Source organism: Plecotus auritus (genome assembly GCF_963455305.1).
Source record: "Plecotus auritus genome assembly, chromosome: 5".
Classification (NCBI taxonomy): Eukaryota; Metazoa; Chordata; class Mammalia; order Chiroptera; family Vespertilionidae; genus Plecotus; species Plecotus auritus.
Genome location: NC_137776.1, coordinates 151,414,154 through 151,429,856, shown reverse-complemented (window position 1 = coordinate 151,429,856; position 15,703 = coordinate 151,414,154). Strand labels below are relative to the sequence as shown.

The 15,703-nt window shown below is 46.3% G+C and overlaps 2 protein-coding genes across 3 annotated transcripts in view; one reads left to right on the top strand and one right to left on the bottom strand.

Annotated features, from left to right (window-relative positions):
• Positions 1-5,081: 5,081 nt before the first annotated feature.
• On the bottom strand, positions 5,082-14,769 carry IDNK (IDNK gluconokinase). Of its 2 annotated transcripts, none has more exons than XM_080667369.1 (5): positions 14,484-14,769; positions 12,386-12,416; positions 11,954-12,040; positions 6,934-6,977; positions 5,082-6,214 (listed from the first exon to the last, which is right to left on the bottom strand). In XM_080667369.1, the coding sequence occupies exons 1-5, from the start codon at positions 14,531-14,533 to the stop codon at positions 5,860-5,862; spliced, it is 567 nt and encodes a 188-aa protein (XP_080523495.1). In that variant the 5' UTR covers positions 14,534-14,769; the 3' UTR covers positions 5,082-5,859. The 2 variants fall into 2 exon arrangements, with proteins under 2 accessions (XP_080523495.1, XP_080523496.1); XM_080667370.1 differs by having other exon boundaries at positions 11,954-12,036; positions 14,484-14,589.
• The window catches only part of FRMD3 (FERM domain containing 3), a 294,130-nt gene continuing 292,424 nt past the window's right edge, over positions 13,998-15,703 (top strand). Inside the window, exon 1 of the mRNA XM_080667367.1 lies at positions 13,998-14,117. The gene's annotated coding sequence lies outside the window, so the exon portion shown is untranslated. The remainder of the gene's footprint in view (positions 14,118-15,703) is intronic.

Sequence of the window (15,703 nt, the reverse complement as noted above, 5' to 3'; positions counted from 1 at the left end):
AAGACTCTGGGACAACTTCAAGCGTACCAACATCAGAATTATGGGGGTGCCAGAAGAAGAGAGAGAGCAAGATACTGAAAACCTATTTGAAGAAATGACAGAAAACTTCCCCCACCTGGTGAAAAAAATAGACTTACAAGTCCAGGAAGCGCACAGAACCCCAAACAAAAGGAATCCAAAGAGGACCACACCAAGACACATCATAATTAAAATGCCAAGGGCAAAAGACAAAGAGAGAATCTTGAAAGCAGCAAGAGAAAAACAGTTAGTTACCTACAAGGGAGTACCCATACGACTGTCAGCTGATTTCTCAACAGAAACTATGCAGGCCAGAAAGGAGTGGCGAGAAATATTCAAAGTGATGAACAGCAAGAACCTACAACCAAGATTACTCTACCCAGCAAAGCTATCATTCAGAATTGAAGGGCAGATAAAGAGCTTCACAGATAAGAAAAAGCTAAAGGAGTTCATTACCACCAAACCAGTATTATATGAAATGCTGAAGGGTATTCTTTAAGAAGAGGAAGGAGAAGAAAAAGGTAAAGATAAAATTTATGAACAACAAAATGACAACAATTACATACCTACCAACAAGTGAATCTAAAAATCAAGTGAATAAAAAATCTGATGAATAGAATGGACTGATGAATATAATAGAATCAGGGACATAGGGAGTGGACTGACAATTCTCAGGGGGAAGGGGGTGTGAGGGGTGCGGGAAGAGATTGGACAAAAATCTTACACCTATGGATGAAGACAGTGGCGGGGGGGGAGGTAAGGGCATGGGGTGGGGTGGGGAATCAAGTGGAGGGGAGATATTGGGGAGGGGAGAAGAGGAAAACCTGTAATAATCTGAACAATAAAGATTTATTATTGAAAGGTACTTGTTTGTAGCCATTTTTATTTTTTGAGGCTGTGTTCCTTCTTACCTGTTTGTTTCTTCTTTTTATAGTATTTCCTTTAGCATTTCTTGCATTGCTGGTTTGGTGATGATAAACTCCCTTAGCCTTTTTTTGTCTGTGAAGCTCCTGGTTTCCCCTTCAATTTTGGTTCATAGTCTTGCTGGATAGAGTATTCTTGGATTCAGTCCTTTGCTTTGCAACACTTTGTATACCTCCTTCCATTCCCTTCTAGCTTGATGTGTTTCTGTTGAGAAATCATTTGATAATCTGATGGGGGATCCTTTGTAGGTAACTCTCTGTCTCTCTTGCCGCCTTTAAGATTCTCTCTTTGTCATTGATATTTGCCATTAAAATTATGTCATGTCTTGGTGTTGGTCTTTTGGGGTTGATCCTGCTTGGGACTCTCTGTACTTGTGTAACTTTTTTCTTCCCCATATCAGGGAAGTTTTCTGTCATTATTTCTTCAATAGATTTTCTAATCCTTGCTGCTCTTCTTGTCCTTCTGGCAGCCCTATTATACGTATGTCACTTTGTTTCATGTTGTCCCAAAGCTCCCTTAGGCTTTCCTCCTGCTTTTTAATTTTTTTCTCCAATTGCTGTTCAGATTGAGCTTGTTTCTGTATCTGATCTTCTAACTCACTAATTCGGCCCTCTGCTTCTTCTAGTCTACTGTTGAAACTTTCCATGATGTTTTTGATTGTAGCTACATCACTTTTCATTTCTTCCTGATTCTTGCATAGGTTGTTGATTTTCTCATCCATCCGATGTATAAATTCCACGACCATTACTCTGAACTCTTTTTAGGTCATGTTGCATGCTTCAATTTCACTAATTTCCTTTCTTGGTGACTCCTCATTTTCTTTCCTCTGGGGATTGTGTCGTCTCCCCATTCTGACTATCACCAGAAGGTTCAAACTTCGAGTTGTGTGGACCTGGGCCGTGTGCCGTGGGAACTTCGCACCACCCGAGTTTCACTGAAGTGCTCCGACGCTAGGACGTGTGGCTGCCATGTGTTGGTGGGAACCAGGCTTGCCCAGGGTCAGTGTTCCCAGCGTTCAGTGTGGTCTTGTGTGTGCACCTAGAATCAGGGACCCTGCCTGCACCGCACTGTTGGCGTGTGCCGAAAATGAGGCCTCTAGCGTGTGCCAGGAGTCAGAGTTTCCCTGTGTCTGCACCAAGAATCAAGTATCAGAGTCTCTGTTGCCTTGAGCGGCTTCTTGCTGAGAATCAGGGTCCCTGTGTGCATGCACCAAGAATTGGAGTCACTGGCCCTTAGTGTGAATGTGCTGAGTCAGGGATCCCAGGCGCACACGGTAAGAAACAGAGTCAAGTCGGTGGTGCTCAGTGCTGCCTCTTGCTGGGAGAATTTGGGTCCAGGTCACCATGGGGGACTGGGTTGCACAGTAGCTCTTTGGTGTGCCTGCACTGCGGAAAACTGACTTCCGTGTGCGCTTGCCCAGAATTAAAGTCAGGTGGCACTGCCGCCCTGCGTGGGCTTCAGGTTTGTTCGCCCGATTGCGTTACAGGGAGCAGATTCCAGTCTCTCAAATTCCAATAGCAGCGCTGGGGTCCATGCGTGCTCTCTCAAGCTCAAATTCCCCATAGGGGCGCTGAGTCCCACAAAACTCAATTTCCCATAGGAGCGCTGCGGCTGGAGCGAGGGGTGGGCCTATCAGTTACTATGGCACTATCCGTGAGCCTTCACGGAGGGGGATAGGCTCTTTGACTCCCAGAAATCTGCTGCCGGGAAGTCTGGATTCTTGTTGTCTGTTGGTCTGAAGCTGTGGTCGCAGTTCTCTGTCCTCAGTGGCTGCAGGGTCCTGGTTTGTGTCTGAGACCAGGATCCTAGTCTCAAGCAGCTCTGTTTCTCAAGATGGCGTGGTCTCCGTGCCCGCACAGGCCGCCCAGAAGTGTCCGCTTTGTGCGCGGAGCTCCGCCGTCTAAGACTGCCCAGTTTGGCAGCCCCTTGGAGGACCTGCAGAATCTAACTGTCCCTAGCTCTCACACACACACACCACACACGTCTACGCTCTCCTTTATGGGTTCCTCACTCTCTCACACTCTCTCCCTCCCTACCTTCCTACTGGTCGCCATCTTCCGAGTTCAAATCAAGTATCTTGAGAAAAATGAAAGTTGTCAGTTTTTTCAAGCTGTGGGCCCCAAACTGACCTGGTGTCATTTACCCCATATTCTAACAGCCGAGCAGTTTTAGTTTGCTCAGAGTTAAGGGTCATAGGCCCTGTTGCTTGATGGGTATCAAAAATTTTGTGAATTTATGACTATTTTAATCCACTATGCACTATGATTCCAGAAGGGGGAAAGTGTTGGAGCAGCACATTTTTCTTCTCCAATGTTTACTTTTCTCTGAGGGAGGAGTGACTTAACTGCCTGTTGAATATTGTAGGAGGAAGTATGAGCCCCTTTTACTTGGGAAAGTCTCTCCAAAAGGTAGCATGTATCTCGCCTGCTGTCCTAGCACATGGTGGTAAGGTTAGTGAGATAGGCTCGGTTCTTAACGTTTCTCTTTTTTGCTGACATAAATGTAACAGAACTTACTTTTGTGACTATTTTAAAGTACATTCACAATGTACAATCATCCAAATCCTCCAGAACTTCATTATCACCCAGAAGGGAAACCACTTAATCACTCACCATTACCCCCATGCCCCAGCCCCTGCCAACCACTAATCTGCTTCTGACTCCATGGATTTATACATTCTGGATATTTCATATAAATGGAATTATGTAGTATGTGACCTTTTGTGTGTGGCTTCCTTCACTTAGCATGATTTCAAGGTTCATCCATGTTGACACATGTGTTAAAACTTCATTCCCTTTAACGGCTGAGTAATATTCCATTGTATGAATGGTGTTGAATTTTATTCATTAATCTGTTGATGGACATTTACATCATTTGGATATTGTGAATAATGCTGCTATAACATCTGATTTGACCTGGTCAAGCGTTGGGGAGGGGTGGAAGGAGACCCTGGCAGGGACTAAAAGGGAAGACTCAAGATTCACATACTTCAAAGGGGTTCCTAAGCTCCCGCAGTCAGAATAACAGGAGTGGCAGTGTGGCCATAGCACACACTCCCTCAGACCCCAGGGGATGACAAGTGTAACAAAAGCCAATGTTTGTTGAGTAGATAGTGTGTCAGGTTTTAGCACTTTGCATGTGTTATCTCAGTTCTCACAATCTTATGGAATGAACAGTGTCCCCATTTTATAGGAGAGGAAAGGTTTAACCCAAACTTCTTCCAGTGGAGGGGGGCAAGGTGGAGAGTCTTGTCAGAGGGGGTGGCAAATGGTGTTTGCAGGGTTGATGAAATCTTTCATTGGCATTTATTTTGAACCATTCAAACAGTTCTCACTTACCTCTTCTTTCCAGTTCAGAGATGCTGGGCATGGGTGTGGTCAGGGATGGTGGGGAGCAGCATTCCACCACCCTTGAACCTGCAACATGACCCTTGGCTGCTAGAGGGGTTCTCAGGACTGGGAGAGCAGTTTGTGCTTGCTGCATCCTCTGGGGCCACCAGAGGGCAGTACTTGCTCACATCTTGGCCTCCCGGTGACCAGGCTTGGGAACATTAGAGCAATAGTAGTACTCCACCATATCAGACTCAATGCCTTTTTTAAAACTATTTTTCTCATGTCCCCTTTAATAAAGCTTACCTACGGAAATAATAAATATGACGCCTTAACACAAAAGAACAAAAAAGGGAGAGTAGCTTGTAATAAGCGAAGGGCTTCAATATGTAATGTCTATACTAGTCTAGTCTCACAGAGGCCTTGGTAAAATGGGGACAGAGGACTGGGTCAGCGAGTTCCATGGTTCATCCGCTCAAATTCCATCTTTGCAGGTTTTTTTTTGTTGTTGTTACACTTCACCCAAGGATATTTTTATCATTGATTTTTTTAGAGAGAGAGAGAGAGAAACATCAGTGTGAAAGACACACATCGATGGGTTGCCTCCTGCACATGCCCCAACTGGGGCCAGATTGAACCTGCAACCCAAGAATGTGCCACATGTCCTTGACTGGGAATTGAACCCATCACCCTTCTGTGTATGGGCCAACGCTCTAACCACTAAGCAACACGGTCCAGGGCCATCTTTACAGTTTTTAGACTTTACTTTTTGCTTATTCTTTTATTTTTTTAATTAATTATTTATTTTTTAATCCTCAACTCGAGCTTATTTTTCCATTGATTTTTTTTAGAGAGAGTGTAAGAGAGAGGGAAAGTTGGAGAAATATCACTGTGAGAGAAACACATCGATTGGTTGCCTCCTGCATGCACCCCAACCAGGGCCAGGGCCAGGGCCAGAAAGGAGCCTGTAATCAAGGTATGTGCCCTTGACTGGAATCGAACCTGGGACCCTTTGGTCTGCAGGCCGACACTCTATCCACTGAGCCAAACCAGCTAGGGCCTTTGTTGTTTTTTATATCCGTGAACTAGTTGTGCTTTTTATTTACTTATCCTCAAAGGACAGAGGATTTGGAGGTGTGTGGTGTAAAATGACTTGCTGGTAAGTGGTTGATTTTGGACATGTTTCTGCTCCCAAGACCAATTTCCAAGGGATGCCAAGGATAGCCAAGTTTCACTTATTTGTTGGAATATAGTCTGATCAAGAATGTTCTCAATAAGGTAATGATTTCAGCACTGCTTATACGATATCCTCTAATCATTTGATTGGATCACATGAATTTCAATTTCAGTGGAAGCTTAACTTTCCAAGTCCCCTCTCCTCTTCTCCGGTGTGCAGAGCATGATGACAAGAGGACCACAAAGTCCTAAAATCACATCCAAACAAGTGTATTTCAACACATCGTGGTTTGTTCACCCTAACTAGAATTTAGAGCACAGTACCAACATGGATGCTTTAACATGGTCAGGGATAGGATAGAAATTTATGCCTAGTTCTGTTCTGGACCACTGATAGGAAGTGACTTGCGTTTCATTTTAGAGCTTCCATAATTATAGCAATTATCTCTGGAAGACTTTTGTCCACACTGATTTGGATGAAATTTTCTGGAGTTGAGGGGGGTTCCAGAGTATCGAACTGAGACTGCAATAACTCAGAGGGCATAAAATGTCCTTTTCTTTTGAGTAAGCGTCCAGAGATGACCTCAAATGACCCACTCAGATAGACCACAAGGAGCTGCACCTCAGCTGGCTTTCCTTCCTTCACACTTTGGAGGTGCGCATCACACTTCGGAGGTGCACCATCCTTTCCTCGTATTAAGATGTCTCTGTACACTTTCTTCAGAGCTGAGCAGGCTAGGACCACATGCTGTCCTGAGGTTACATCTCTGTTTAAAAAAAAAAAAAAAAAGGGCAGGGGAGGAGGCAGAAGTGCTAAAGAATGAAGACATTTAAAATACCAGGTGTCCATTCTAGGGCAAGTCCAGTACTACTTCCTGCCAGTGGAAGGTGCTATAAAACGGCGGTTAAGATTCAGGCAGTCCTGGCTTTGGGGTAAAGATCTTCCACTAGTGAACTGAATCACCTTGGGTAAGGTATGTACCTCCCTGACCACCAGTTCATCATCTGTTAAATGGGGCTACTCAGAGGACCTGCCCATGGAACTGTGGAAGGAAGCTTATCAAGGTGCCGGGTCTCGGCTCCTGTGAATGCAGGCTATGGCTCAGGCGCAGCCTGCTGTCATTTTTTGGGCACTTTTATACTGATACTGTTCTAAGTGCTACTCATGCTTCATCTTGCTAATTCTTCACAGTAATCTGTGACTAGGAACTATTTAACCCCCTTTTCAAATGAAGAAACAGGCTCATAGAAGCCAAGTGGCTGATTCCCAGCTAGTAATTGTGGAGCTGTCCAGGTTTGTGTCCAGAACCCAGCTAAACTATGTCTGTGGCTGATTAAAATCATCGTTGGTTATTTGATAGAAACACATTCCATTTCTGGGATCTTTTATCCATCAGTCAGTTGTGATTTCAAGACTATATATTTTACCCTGTACTTTCTGATGGGTCTTCTTGACTCCCTGGTAGCCAAGGCCTGATGCTCTTACCTTAGTAAAATGTCATGCAAGTTGCAAAGCCATGGAATCCTGTCCTGAAATTAGAGCAGACACAGAGTGACTTTTCCAGGTATTGTTAGTTTGTTCAGAACATCGTTAATTTTGTCCTTCACTGTTAAGGTCCAGAGAGATCTTCGTGGTTTGGAGAAGCAGCCCATACGCCAGGCCTAGGGATAAGTCACTAGGCAGTTAAGCCCAGAAACTTTCCTGGGTCAGGCGCCAGGGCTCTTTTCACAATCCTAAAAATGCCCTAAAATACCGGTCTGTATCTCCCCCATCTAATGGCCCTGTTGTGTATGTGTTTTCCCTGTTTCTGTTATGATTACAAGTCTCCTTTGATTGTACTGCATGATGGTGCCTCTGATCTCCAATGCAGGGAGATAAGATATTCATAGAAACCCTTCAGTCAGCTACCCTTTGGTACTATTCTTCAAACCCTCCTGAAAGAGAACTTCTGTCAGATAAAAGCATTGTGAGAAATTTATATTTTTCCGAAGACAGAAGAGGTTTACTTAGGACACCCTACGGTGTTTCACAAAGAAATCCTCCTGAGACAAGTTTTCTCTTCCTTCCTGGGGTAAATACTGATCGGCCGTAATACTTTAAAGACAACAACCACGTTTTATTATGGAAATTTTAAATCTGTACAAAAGCAGACAAAATCGTACAAAACAAACTTCTATGTACTCATAACACAGCTTCAACAATTTTCAACCCAATCTTGTTTTATATTATGTACAATTATATTCCCACCTGTGCTCCCATCCTTTATGATTTTGATGTGTTTCAGTAACATGATGCATTCTTTAAAAGTCCTTGCTTTTTCGTATTTTATTTAGGATTTTTACATTTATATAATGGAGACTGGCCTGCATTTTTTTTCTTGTACAGCCCAAAGTAAATGTTGGTATACAGGTTATACTAGCCTCATACAATGAGTAGCTTTCCCTCTTATTCTGTTTTTGTATATTGCATACCATATATTATTATTATGGAGTGGATGTTTATCTCCCCCAAAATTAGTATGTTGAAACCCTAACCCCCAATGTGATGGTGTTGGCAGGTCATTGGGTTTAGATGAGGTTATGAAGGATTAGTGCCCTCATAAGGGAGCAGCAGGAAGAGACTACACATATAGACAGATCTCTGGATACTTCTGATTCTCAAGCCAAATGCAGCATCAGCAAGTCAAGTTTTCATTTGGGGGGAGAGGGAGGAAGCAGACTGTGTATCCCTGAGCGCACTCTGCCATCCCAGCCCATTGTCCCATAGTCATTTCTGTTTTTCTATGGAATTGTCCACTTTTATATGTCTTCAAGTTTACTGATGTAAAATTATTCATGACTTTCTTTTCATTCCTAATCTATTTTTAAAAATTTATTTATTGTTGACAGTATTACAGGTGTTCCCCATTTTCCATCCCCTTTGCCCCCCTCCACCCAGCCCCCACCCCACCCAGGTTTTCCCCATACTATTGTATGTCTGTGGGCTATGCATATATGTTCTTTGGTTAGTCTCTCCCTCTCCCCTCTGAGATCTGTCAGTCTGTTGCATGTATCCAGGCCTCTGGTCCTGTTTTGTCAGTTTATTCATTAGATTCCACATTTAAGTGAGGTCATGTGATATTTGTCTTTCTCTGACTGGCTTATTTCGCTTAGCATAGTAATCTCCAGGTCCATCCATGCTGTCGCAAAGGGTAAGATCTCCTTTTTCACAGCTGCATAGTTTGTCATTGTGTAAATGTTCCACGGCTTTTTCATCTACTGATGTCATTCCTAATCTTAATTGTGCTCCCCCCACAAACATCCTGATCAGGCTTGCCCGAAATTTGTCTCCTTATTTTGTCGATTAGTTTTGCTCATACTAATATTTTGTACTTCATTAATTTTAGCATTCATTTCTTTTTTTTATTACAGTCTTCCTTTTAGTTTATTGGTTTTTTTCCTACTTGAACACTTAGCTTATTATTTTTCACTAGAGGCCCGATGCACGAAATTCATGCAAGCATAGGCCTTCATTACCCCAGCTGCTGGCTCCGGCTCCGGCTTCCCTCCGGCACCCGGGACCTGGGCTCCCCTCCAGCTGTTGGCAGGCACCAGGACCCGGGCTTCCCTCACAGCCCCAGCTTTGCCCAGAAGGTCGCCTGGAAGGATGCCCGATCTAATTAGCATATTACACTTTTATTATTATAGATTCCTGTTATTTTTCCAAAAATGTATTCAGAGACTGTAAGTATCTTCCTATGTAATGTTTCAACTGCATCCCATAAGTTTTGGTTGATAGCACTTTTCTTGTACATGTCTAAATCACATTTTTAATTTGCAAATTACTTATGGATATTAATTTTTATTTTTCAGTTTTATTTATTTTACATTTTCTGACCATTTTAGTGATCTGTGAGAATCTGCTGCTGGACCTGATGTTCAAGGTCATCTCATTCCTGATAATCCCTACATGCAAGGGTGAGAAGGGGAACGGTGTAGCCCAGTGCTTAGAGGTAGTGGGCACCATGAGTGTCCTACGGAGAATTAAGTCAGAACATCATGAGGACAGAGAAGGATATTGGGCCTTTGGTTTCAGGGATCTGATGAAAACAAAGCCCTCTCCAAACCCTCCCAAGACTCTTCCCCAGTCAGAACCCCTGCCACTGCCTAGGACTCTGTACTTGATCCTCATCACAGTATTTCAGGGTAGGGCTGGTTGCCGGGGTGACCAGGAGGGGTGACTGTGCCAGCCCAGCTCTGACCCACAGCTTCTCTCTTGGACTTGCTGGGCTCTTATCAAGAACGTAAACCACCTGCTGTTCTGCCCCTTCCCATGTTCTGCATCTTTAGTCTGGCTAAGTTTCTCCTGAATACATTTAGGAACTTGTTACATTTCTTCCAGTAAAGATAACCTTGTCTTCGGTATAATAAATTCCTTTTCTGAATCCTACTTCCCCCACCCCAGTCATACTGCCCACTTAACAAGCCTCACTTTTGAACAGAGGAAGAATGTTTAAATGCCATTTAAAATCCATCCTTTTGGGTTGCTTTACTTTGTTCTTTAACTTAACTCTTTTTTTTTTCTCAAATATATTTTTATTGATTTCAGAGAGGAAGGGAGAGGGCTAGAGAGATAGAAACATCAATGATGAGAGAGAATCATTGATTGGCTGCCTCCTGCACACCTCACACTGGGGATTGAGCCTGCAACCTGGGCATATGCCCTGACGGAATCGAACCATGACCTCCTGGTTCATAGGTCAACGCTCAACCACTGAGCCACACCGGCCAGGCTAACTTAACTCTTATTTGCAACTCACCAAGGAGAAACATAACACTGGTACAGGCACATTTTACACACTATAGAAATGGTTTTCATTACATGTGCATATCTGTATAGACGTGACATTAGCAACAATAATTAAAATGATATTTATTGAAGGCTTTGGGTATTTCTCTGGGCTTCATCCTCCCAAGAACCAAATGAAATGGTACCGTCTCTAACCCATTTGCCAAAGATCACACAAGCTTAGAGGCAGAGTCTGGCTCTTTACATTTATCTCTAGCACATTATCAGTATTATGTTTAAATTACTGCTCTCTCTCTTTTATGGTTCACTCTTCCTATCTTCTAAAGTTAAATGTGAACTTAATTTTGATGGTTCAAGGCTTGAATCATTGCAAACTCAAGCTGCACTCCCTGAAACAAAGCGAAGTGCACCCTTAGAATGCTCCAGAATTAGACCTACTAATATTTAGTGACTCAGTCCTTCAAGGCAGGACAAAGGGAAGAGAGATTGGGGGCATAAATGGGTGTGAGCCAAGTTCACAGAAAGTGAAAACTGCAGTGCGGGCGTTAGGCTAGTTCCATTCTGTCCTGTCCTTTGGACACACTTGGTATGTGGACCTGGCTGGGCTCCTGCACTGTGGACCTGGACCTTGACCCTGCCATCACAGTGGCTCCTGGGCTACAGCTAGTTAAGCCAACAAATCCACAGTTTGTAAGTCTGGCTTGAGAGAGACTCCTGGGAAATGGTCTCATGATGGTGCATATGGGAATGAAGTGCTATTCATTCATTCCTTCTCTCATTCATTCATTTACTCACAAATACGCCACAACTATTCTCTGACACCTACTATGTGTCAGGCGCTGGGTATATACAATGGAAGAGAAATGGCCAGTCCCTACCCCTTTGGAGGTGAAATCTAGTTGCAGAGATAAATATTAATCAAATTCTCACACCCCTCAAATGCCAAGTTGCAACTGGGACATGGGCAATAAGGGATATGTTGTCGAGAGAGTTTATTATATGAGGTGTTACTTAAGTAGGTCAGGGAGGGCTTCCTTGAAGAAGTGGCACAGGAGCTGAGATGTGAAGGATGCGCAGGGTTAACTTGGTGGGGAGGGGAAGGAAGTACACTCCATGCAGTGGGACCAGCAGGTGCAAAGGCCCTGGGAAGGAGCATGGCAGGAGGAGCTGAAAGGGGCCACAGTGGCTCTAGGAGTTGGGGGCGGGGGGTGTGAAGGGTGCATGGCAACTAAAGAGTGTGGAGTGGGTCAAGGTCATTTTGGCCTAACCACGCATCTTTAGGAGTTTAGGTGTTTGGTCTTGATCCTGAGATTGGTGGGAAACTTCTAAAGGGCCAGATTTGAATTTGCAAAGATCACTGGCGTGGGGTGGATACCAGAGTCTCATGATGGTGGCAGGCTGATAGGACCTTGGAAGGGAAGATGAACTTCCCTACGTAGGAGGCCCTTTCAGGGGTTCTATTCTGCACATTGAAATTATGCCACAAAGTGTTCTGGCAGACCCTGCCCAAGCGGGGGGGAGAGAGTGGGCGCATCTCTCCTGATGATGAGTTGAGAGAGATTCAGGGCCAAAGCTAACATTCGCGGAGGCCCCACTGTGTGCCTGGCTGGTGGAGCACTGACCATGAGTCATGCCATAACTCAGGAACTGAACTGTACCAAGCACTGCAAAGATCTCAACCTGCGCCACCCCCTTTGGTGGAAACAGCGAGCGTTACCTGGTCATTCAGTGGAATCCCTTTTCCCATCTTCACTCGATTCTCCTCTGGGTGATAGTCATCTGCATCATAGAATTTCCATCCTAGCTTTAAGAACAAAGGGAAAGGGGGTGTGTGGCAGGCAGTGTGGCCCACCCTGCCACCCTCTTCTCTGCCAGCAGCCCCAGGGACCACCCGGGAGCAGGAGGGAGGAGGTCTGGAATGCCACTTTAAGATCCCCGCTCCTGGTCACCGAAGCTGCTTTTTTCACTCGTCACTATTCATAATCACCAAGGGGAAGACAAAATTGCTCCAGTGGTTTTCACAAGCCCTGTGCAGGCGCTGAGGTGAGTTCTACAAACCACTATAGGCCAGAAGAAAGGGTGGGGAAGGGAGAGAAGCAAGCAGACAACACAGTAGGACTTGTAATGGGGAGGCAATGGAACAGGTTACCTCAGAAGCCAGCAGGGCGCCCACGGTTGATCTGTGGAAAGGACACAGGTGTTCAAATGACTGCTATCTCCCAACCTACCTGTGCCTTCTTCCATCCAAGGGTGGCTGCCCCGTTAGTACTAAAACACCAGTAACTGATACGGAAGCAGTGAGAGCTATGCTCCTGTCCTTGAAGTCTAGGGCCTGGCTTTCGTTTCCCCCCGGAATTTAAATGAAATAATCACCCAGTTACCACTAATCCCTCCACCCCAAAAGCAGGATGTAAGGTCTCATTAAACTCCTGAAGGTTTTTTGACCCTGTTCTATAGATGTTTATTTTTTGAGAAAAATACTGAATTAATAATGAGATCAATTAGATCTTGAAATCATCCTCAACTCCTCCCTCCCTCTCTCATGCCCTACATCCATCCAGTCCATCAACACATCTCGTTGGCTCTTCCTTCAAAATACTCCAGCATCTGACCGCTTCTGTCCATCTGCATTATTTCCTGACCTCATCTCCCACCATGGCTTCCTTGCTGGTCACACAGACACCCAGCCACAGGGTCTCGGCACTTGCCATTCCCTCTGCCTATAACGGCCTTTCTCCAGCTATCTATGTGGCTCATTCCCTCGCTTCTTGTGGGTCTTGGTCAAATACCACTTCCTCTGAGGAACCTTCCTTGACCATTCTCCCTGGCACTTTGTTCCACGTGCCCTCCTGTGTTTCCCTATAGAGCACCTACCACCACCCAGCACACGCCATGTTTATTCACTTACTGCCTGTCTCCCACACTAGAATGTAAGCTCTTCGGGGGTACAGGTTTTATCTGTCCTGGTCACTGTCAGTGACACAGAGTAAGGACCGAGCTCAATAAATATTCACTGAGTGCATGGCTCTCGTAACCATAATTATAACCATATAAATCATCTGGTTAAGACTCCCTCATCTGGCCGAAACCGGTTTGGCTCAGTGGATAGAGCGTCGGCCTGTGGACTCAAAGATCCCGGGTTCGATTCCGGTCAAGGGCATGTACATTGGTTGCGGGCACATCCCTGGTGGGAGGTGTGCAGGAGGCAGCTGATTGATGTTTCTCTCTCATCGATGTTTCTAGCTCTCTATCCCTCTCCCTTCCTCTCTGTAAAATATCAATTAAATATTTTTTTTTTAAAAAAGACTCCCTCATCTGATCCAAGGCAGAAAAGGGTACTGCCCAAGCTCACTCAAGCAAGAACCAAGACCTAGGGCTCCCATTGCATCACGCCAGTCTTACCTTCTCAACTTCTTCAACTCATACAACAGTTTTATTTTCATTTCCTTTAAGATTTCCCCAATTTTTTTTTTTATTTCTCAAGATTTGAGGCTACACATGCCAGAATAATTTTGGAAAGCGAAACCTACCTACCTGGAGCGGGAAAGAGCCTATACTAGACACCTGACCACGGGGGCAGTTCTGGCACAGATGTTGGTCTAATCAAGAAGCCAAAGGTTAGCGCCCCCAGCTGGCCGGCCGGGGCTGGGCAGAGGCTTTGTGGGAGCCAGTGTTCCTCCTTCTTCGCAGGCCCTGGGGGGGGGGGGGGGGGGGGGGGGGGCTCCCCGCACTGTAACTTCCAGCTTTAGCTGATAAACACTAATCACAGACGGTAAACGGTAAAAGTCAGGCTCCAAAATCTAATCAGAAAGCCCAGGGCCTCGCAGGAGGGACCTGCGCTCTGCCCAGCCCGACTGAGGTCTGCAGGAGCCTGGGACCAGGTTTGCCCCCGCGCTTCGGGCTTTGCACCCTCCACCTGTTCTGACACCCCCTCCACCCCCGAACCCCCTGAACGTGGGCCCTTCTGACCCGCCCAGGCGCACCAGGTGCCCCAGCAGCCGCCTCTCTACAAAGGCTCTCGCTACAGGGAGACCCCGGGTCTAGGAGGCGGTGGCGCGCCCGGTGCCCCGGGGCGAGCGGGTTGGAGGGCGGGGAGAGAGAGGAAGCAGGTGCCCCGGCCTCAGTTTACTGCAAAGCGCAGGGGGACTCCCCGGGGTCTTCGGTCGCCACCGGCACACGCAACGGAGCCAGGTTTGGCCTCCGCCCCCTCCCGGTCGCCCCCCGCGCCCCTGCCCTCCGGGACCTACTTTCCCGAGCCGCTCACGCCCATGACCAGCAGCGCCGGCGGCGCCGCCATGGCCCCTTCTGGCTCCTTCCGCCGCCTCCTGGGCCCGCCTCCCCGGGCGCGGAGGGCGGAGCAGCACGCGGTGGGGACCCGTCATTCCTGTCGCCGCACCCTGTCTCCCAGCCCGGCCGCGCCCGCGCTAAACCCGGGTCTGCGAGGAGGGGGGTGGGGGGCCGCGGAGGGGGAGTGGGGCCTGGGGGTGGGAAGCCCAGAGCTCCTCTGCCGCGGCCCTCCTCCCTCCGCCGCCCGGCTGGTGGGGAGCCTCGCCCTCCAAAGCAAGACTCTCCTGCTCCAACAACTGGAAATAGCTTTGGTTTACTTAAAATGTTGTTGTAGCTTTGGCTGGGTAGCAAGGTAAAGTTGTGGGTTCGAAACCGGTGGGTCACATGGAGGAATCAACGGTGAATGCATGGATGGGTGGAGCAACAAATCTCTCTCTCTCTCTCTCCCTCCCCCCTCTTCATCTCTCTCTCAAAAAAATCAATAAATTAAAAAAAATTAATGCTATTGTAAACAGAATAAGCAGATGATAAATCCACACTTTCCCACCCCATGTGGCCATCAGCATCTATTCTCCAAATGATCCCCCCTCCCATATAGGTAGATGGGTGAGAATCGTTTGTGAAATTGGGATCCTGCTGTACATAGCATTTTGTAACCTGGCAGTTTGTCACAATTAATACGTGGTGGGCGTCTTTTGGTGTCAAATATAATTTAGACCATAGTAGTACCCGTCATGGCTGTAGCCTCTGCTATTTCATCCGCTCCTGTTCTCTGGTAAATTAATGTAGGGGAAGGAGCACCTCTTTGAAGGGCCCATTGGCTTTAAAACAATGTGTTAATTACACGTCATCATTTAAAATATTTGCTTACAGGACCTAGCCCACTTACACGAACACTTTACACACTCAGTACACAGTGAGGAATCCGGACGGGGCCAGAGGCTCCTGGGGCAAGTCTCCCTGTCGGTCTACAAGTGGAACATGTTGCAACACCTGTTACGGAGGGGCAAGTTCCTGCTGTCCTCATTCTATAGAACGATGACGGGTCCGCGAAAACACTCCTCACTCACTGTGTGTACAACTATGTCATGCAGTGTGGATCCTGCATTTTGTCAGTGTTTTAGAGTTGAGAGCCATCTCAAGAGGCAGGATGGTTCAGGTGTATCATGCCTGCCTACAG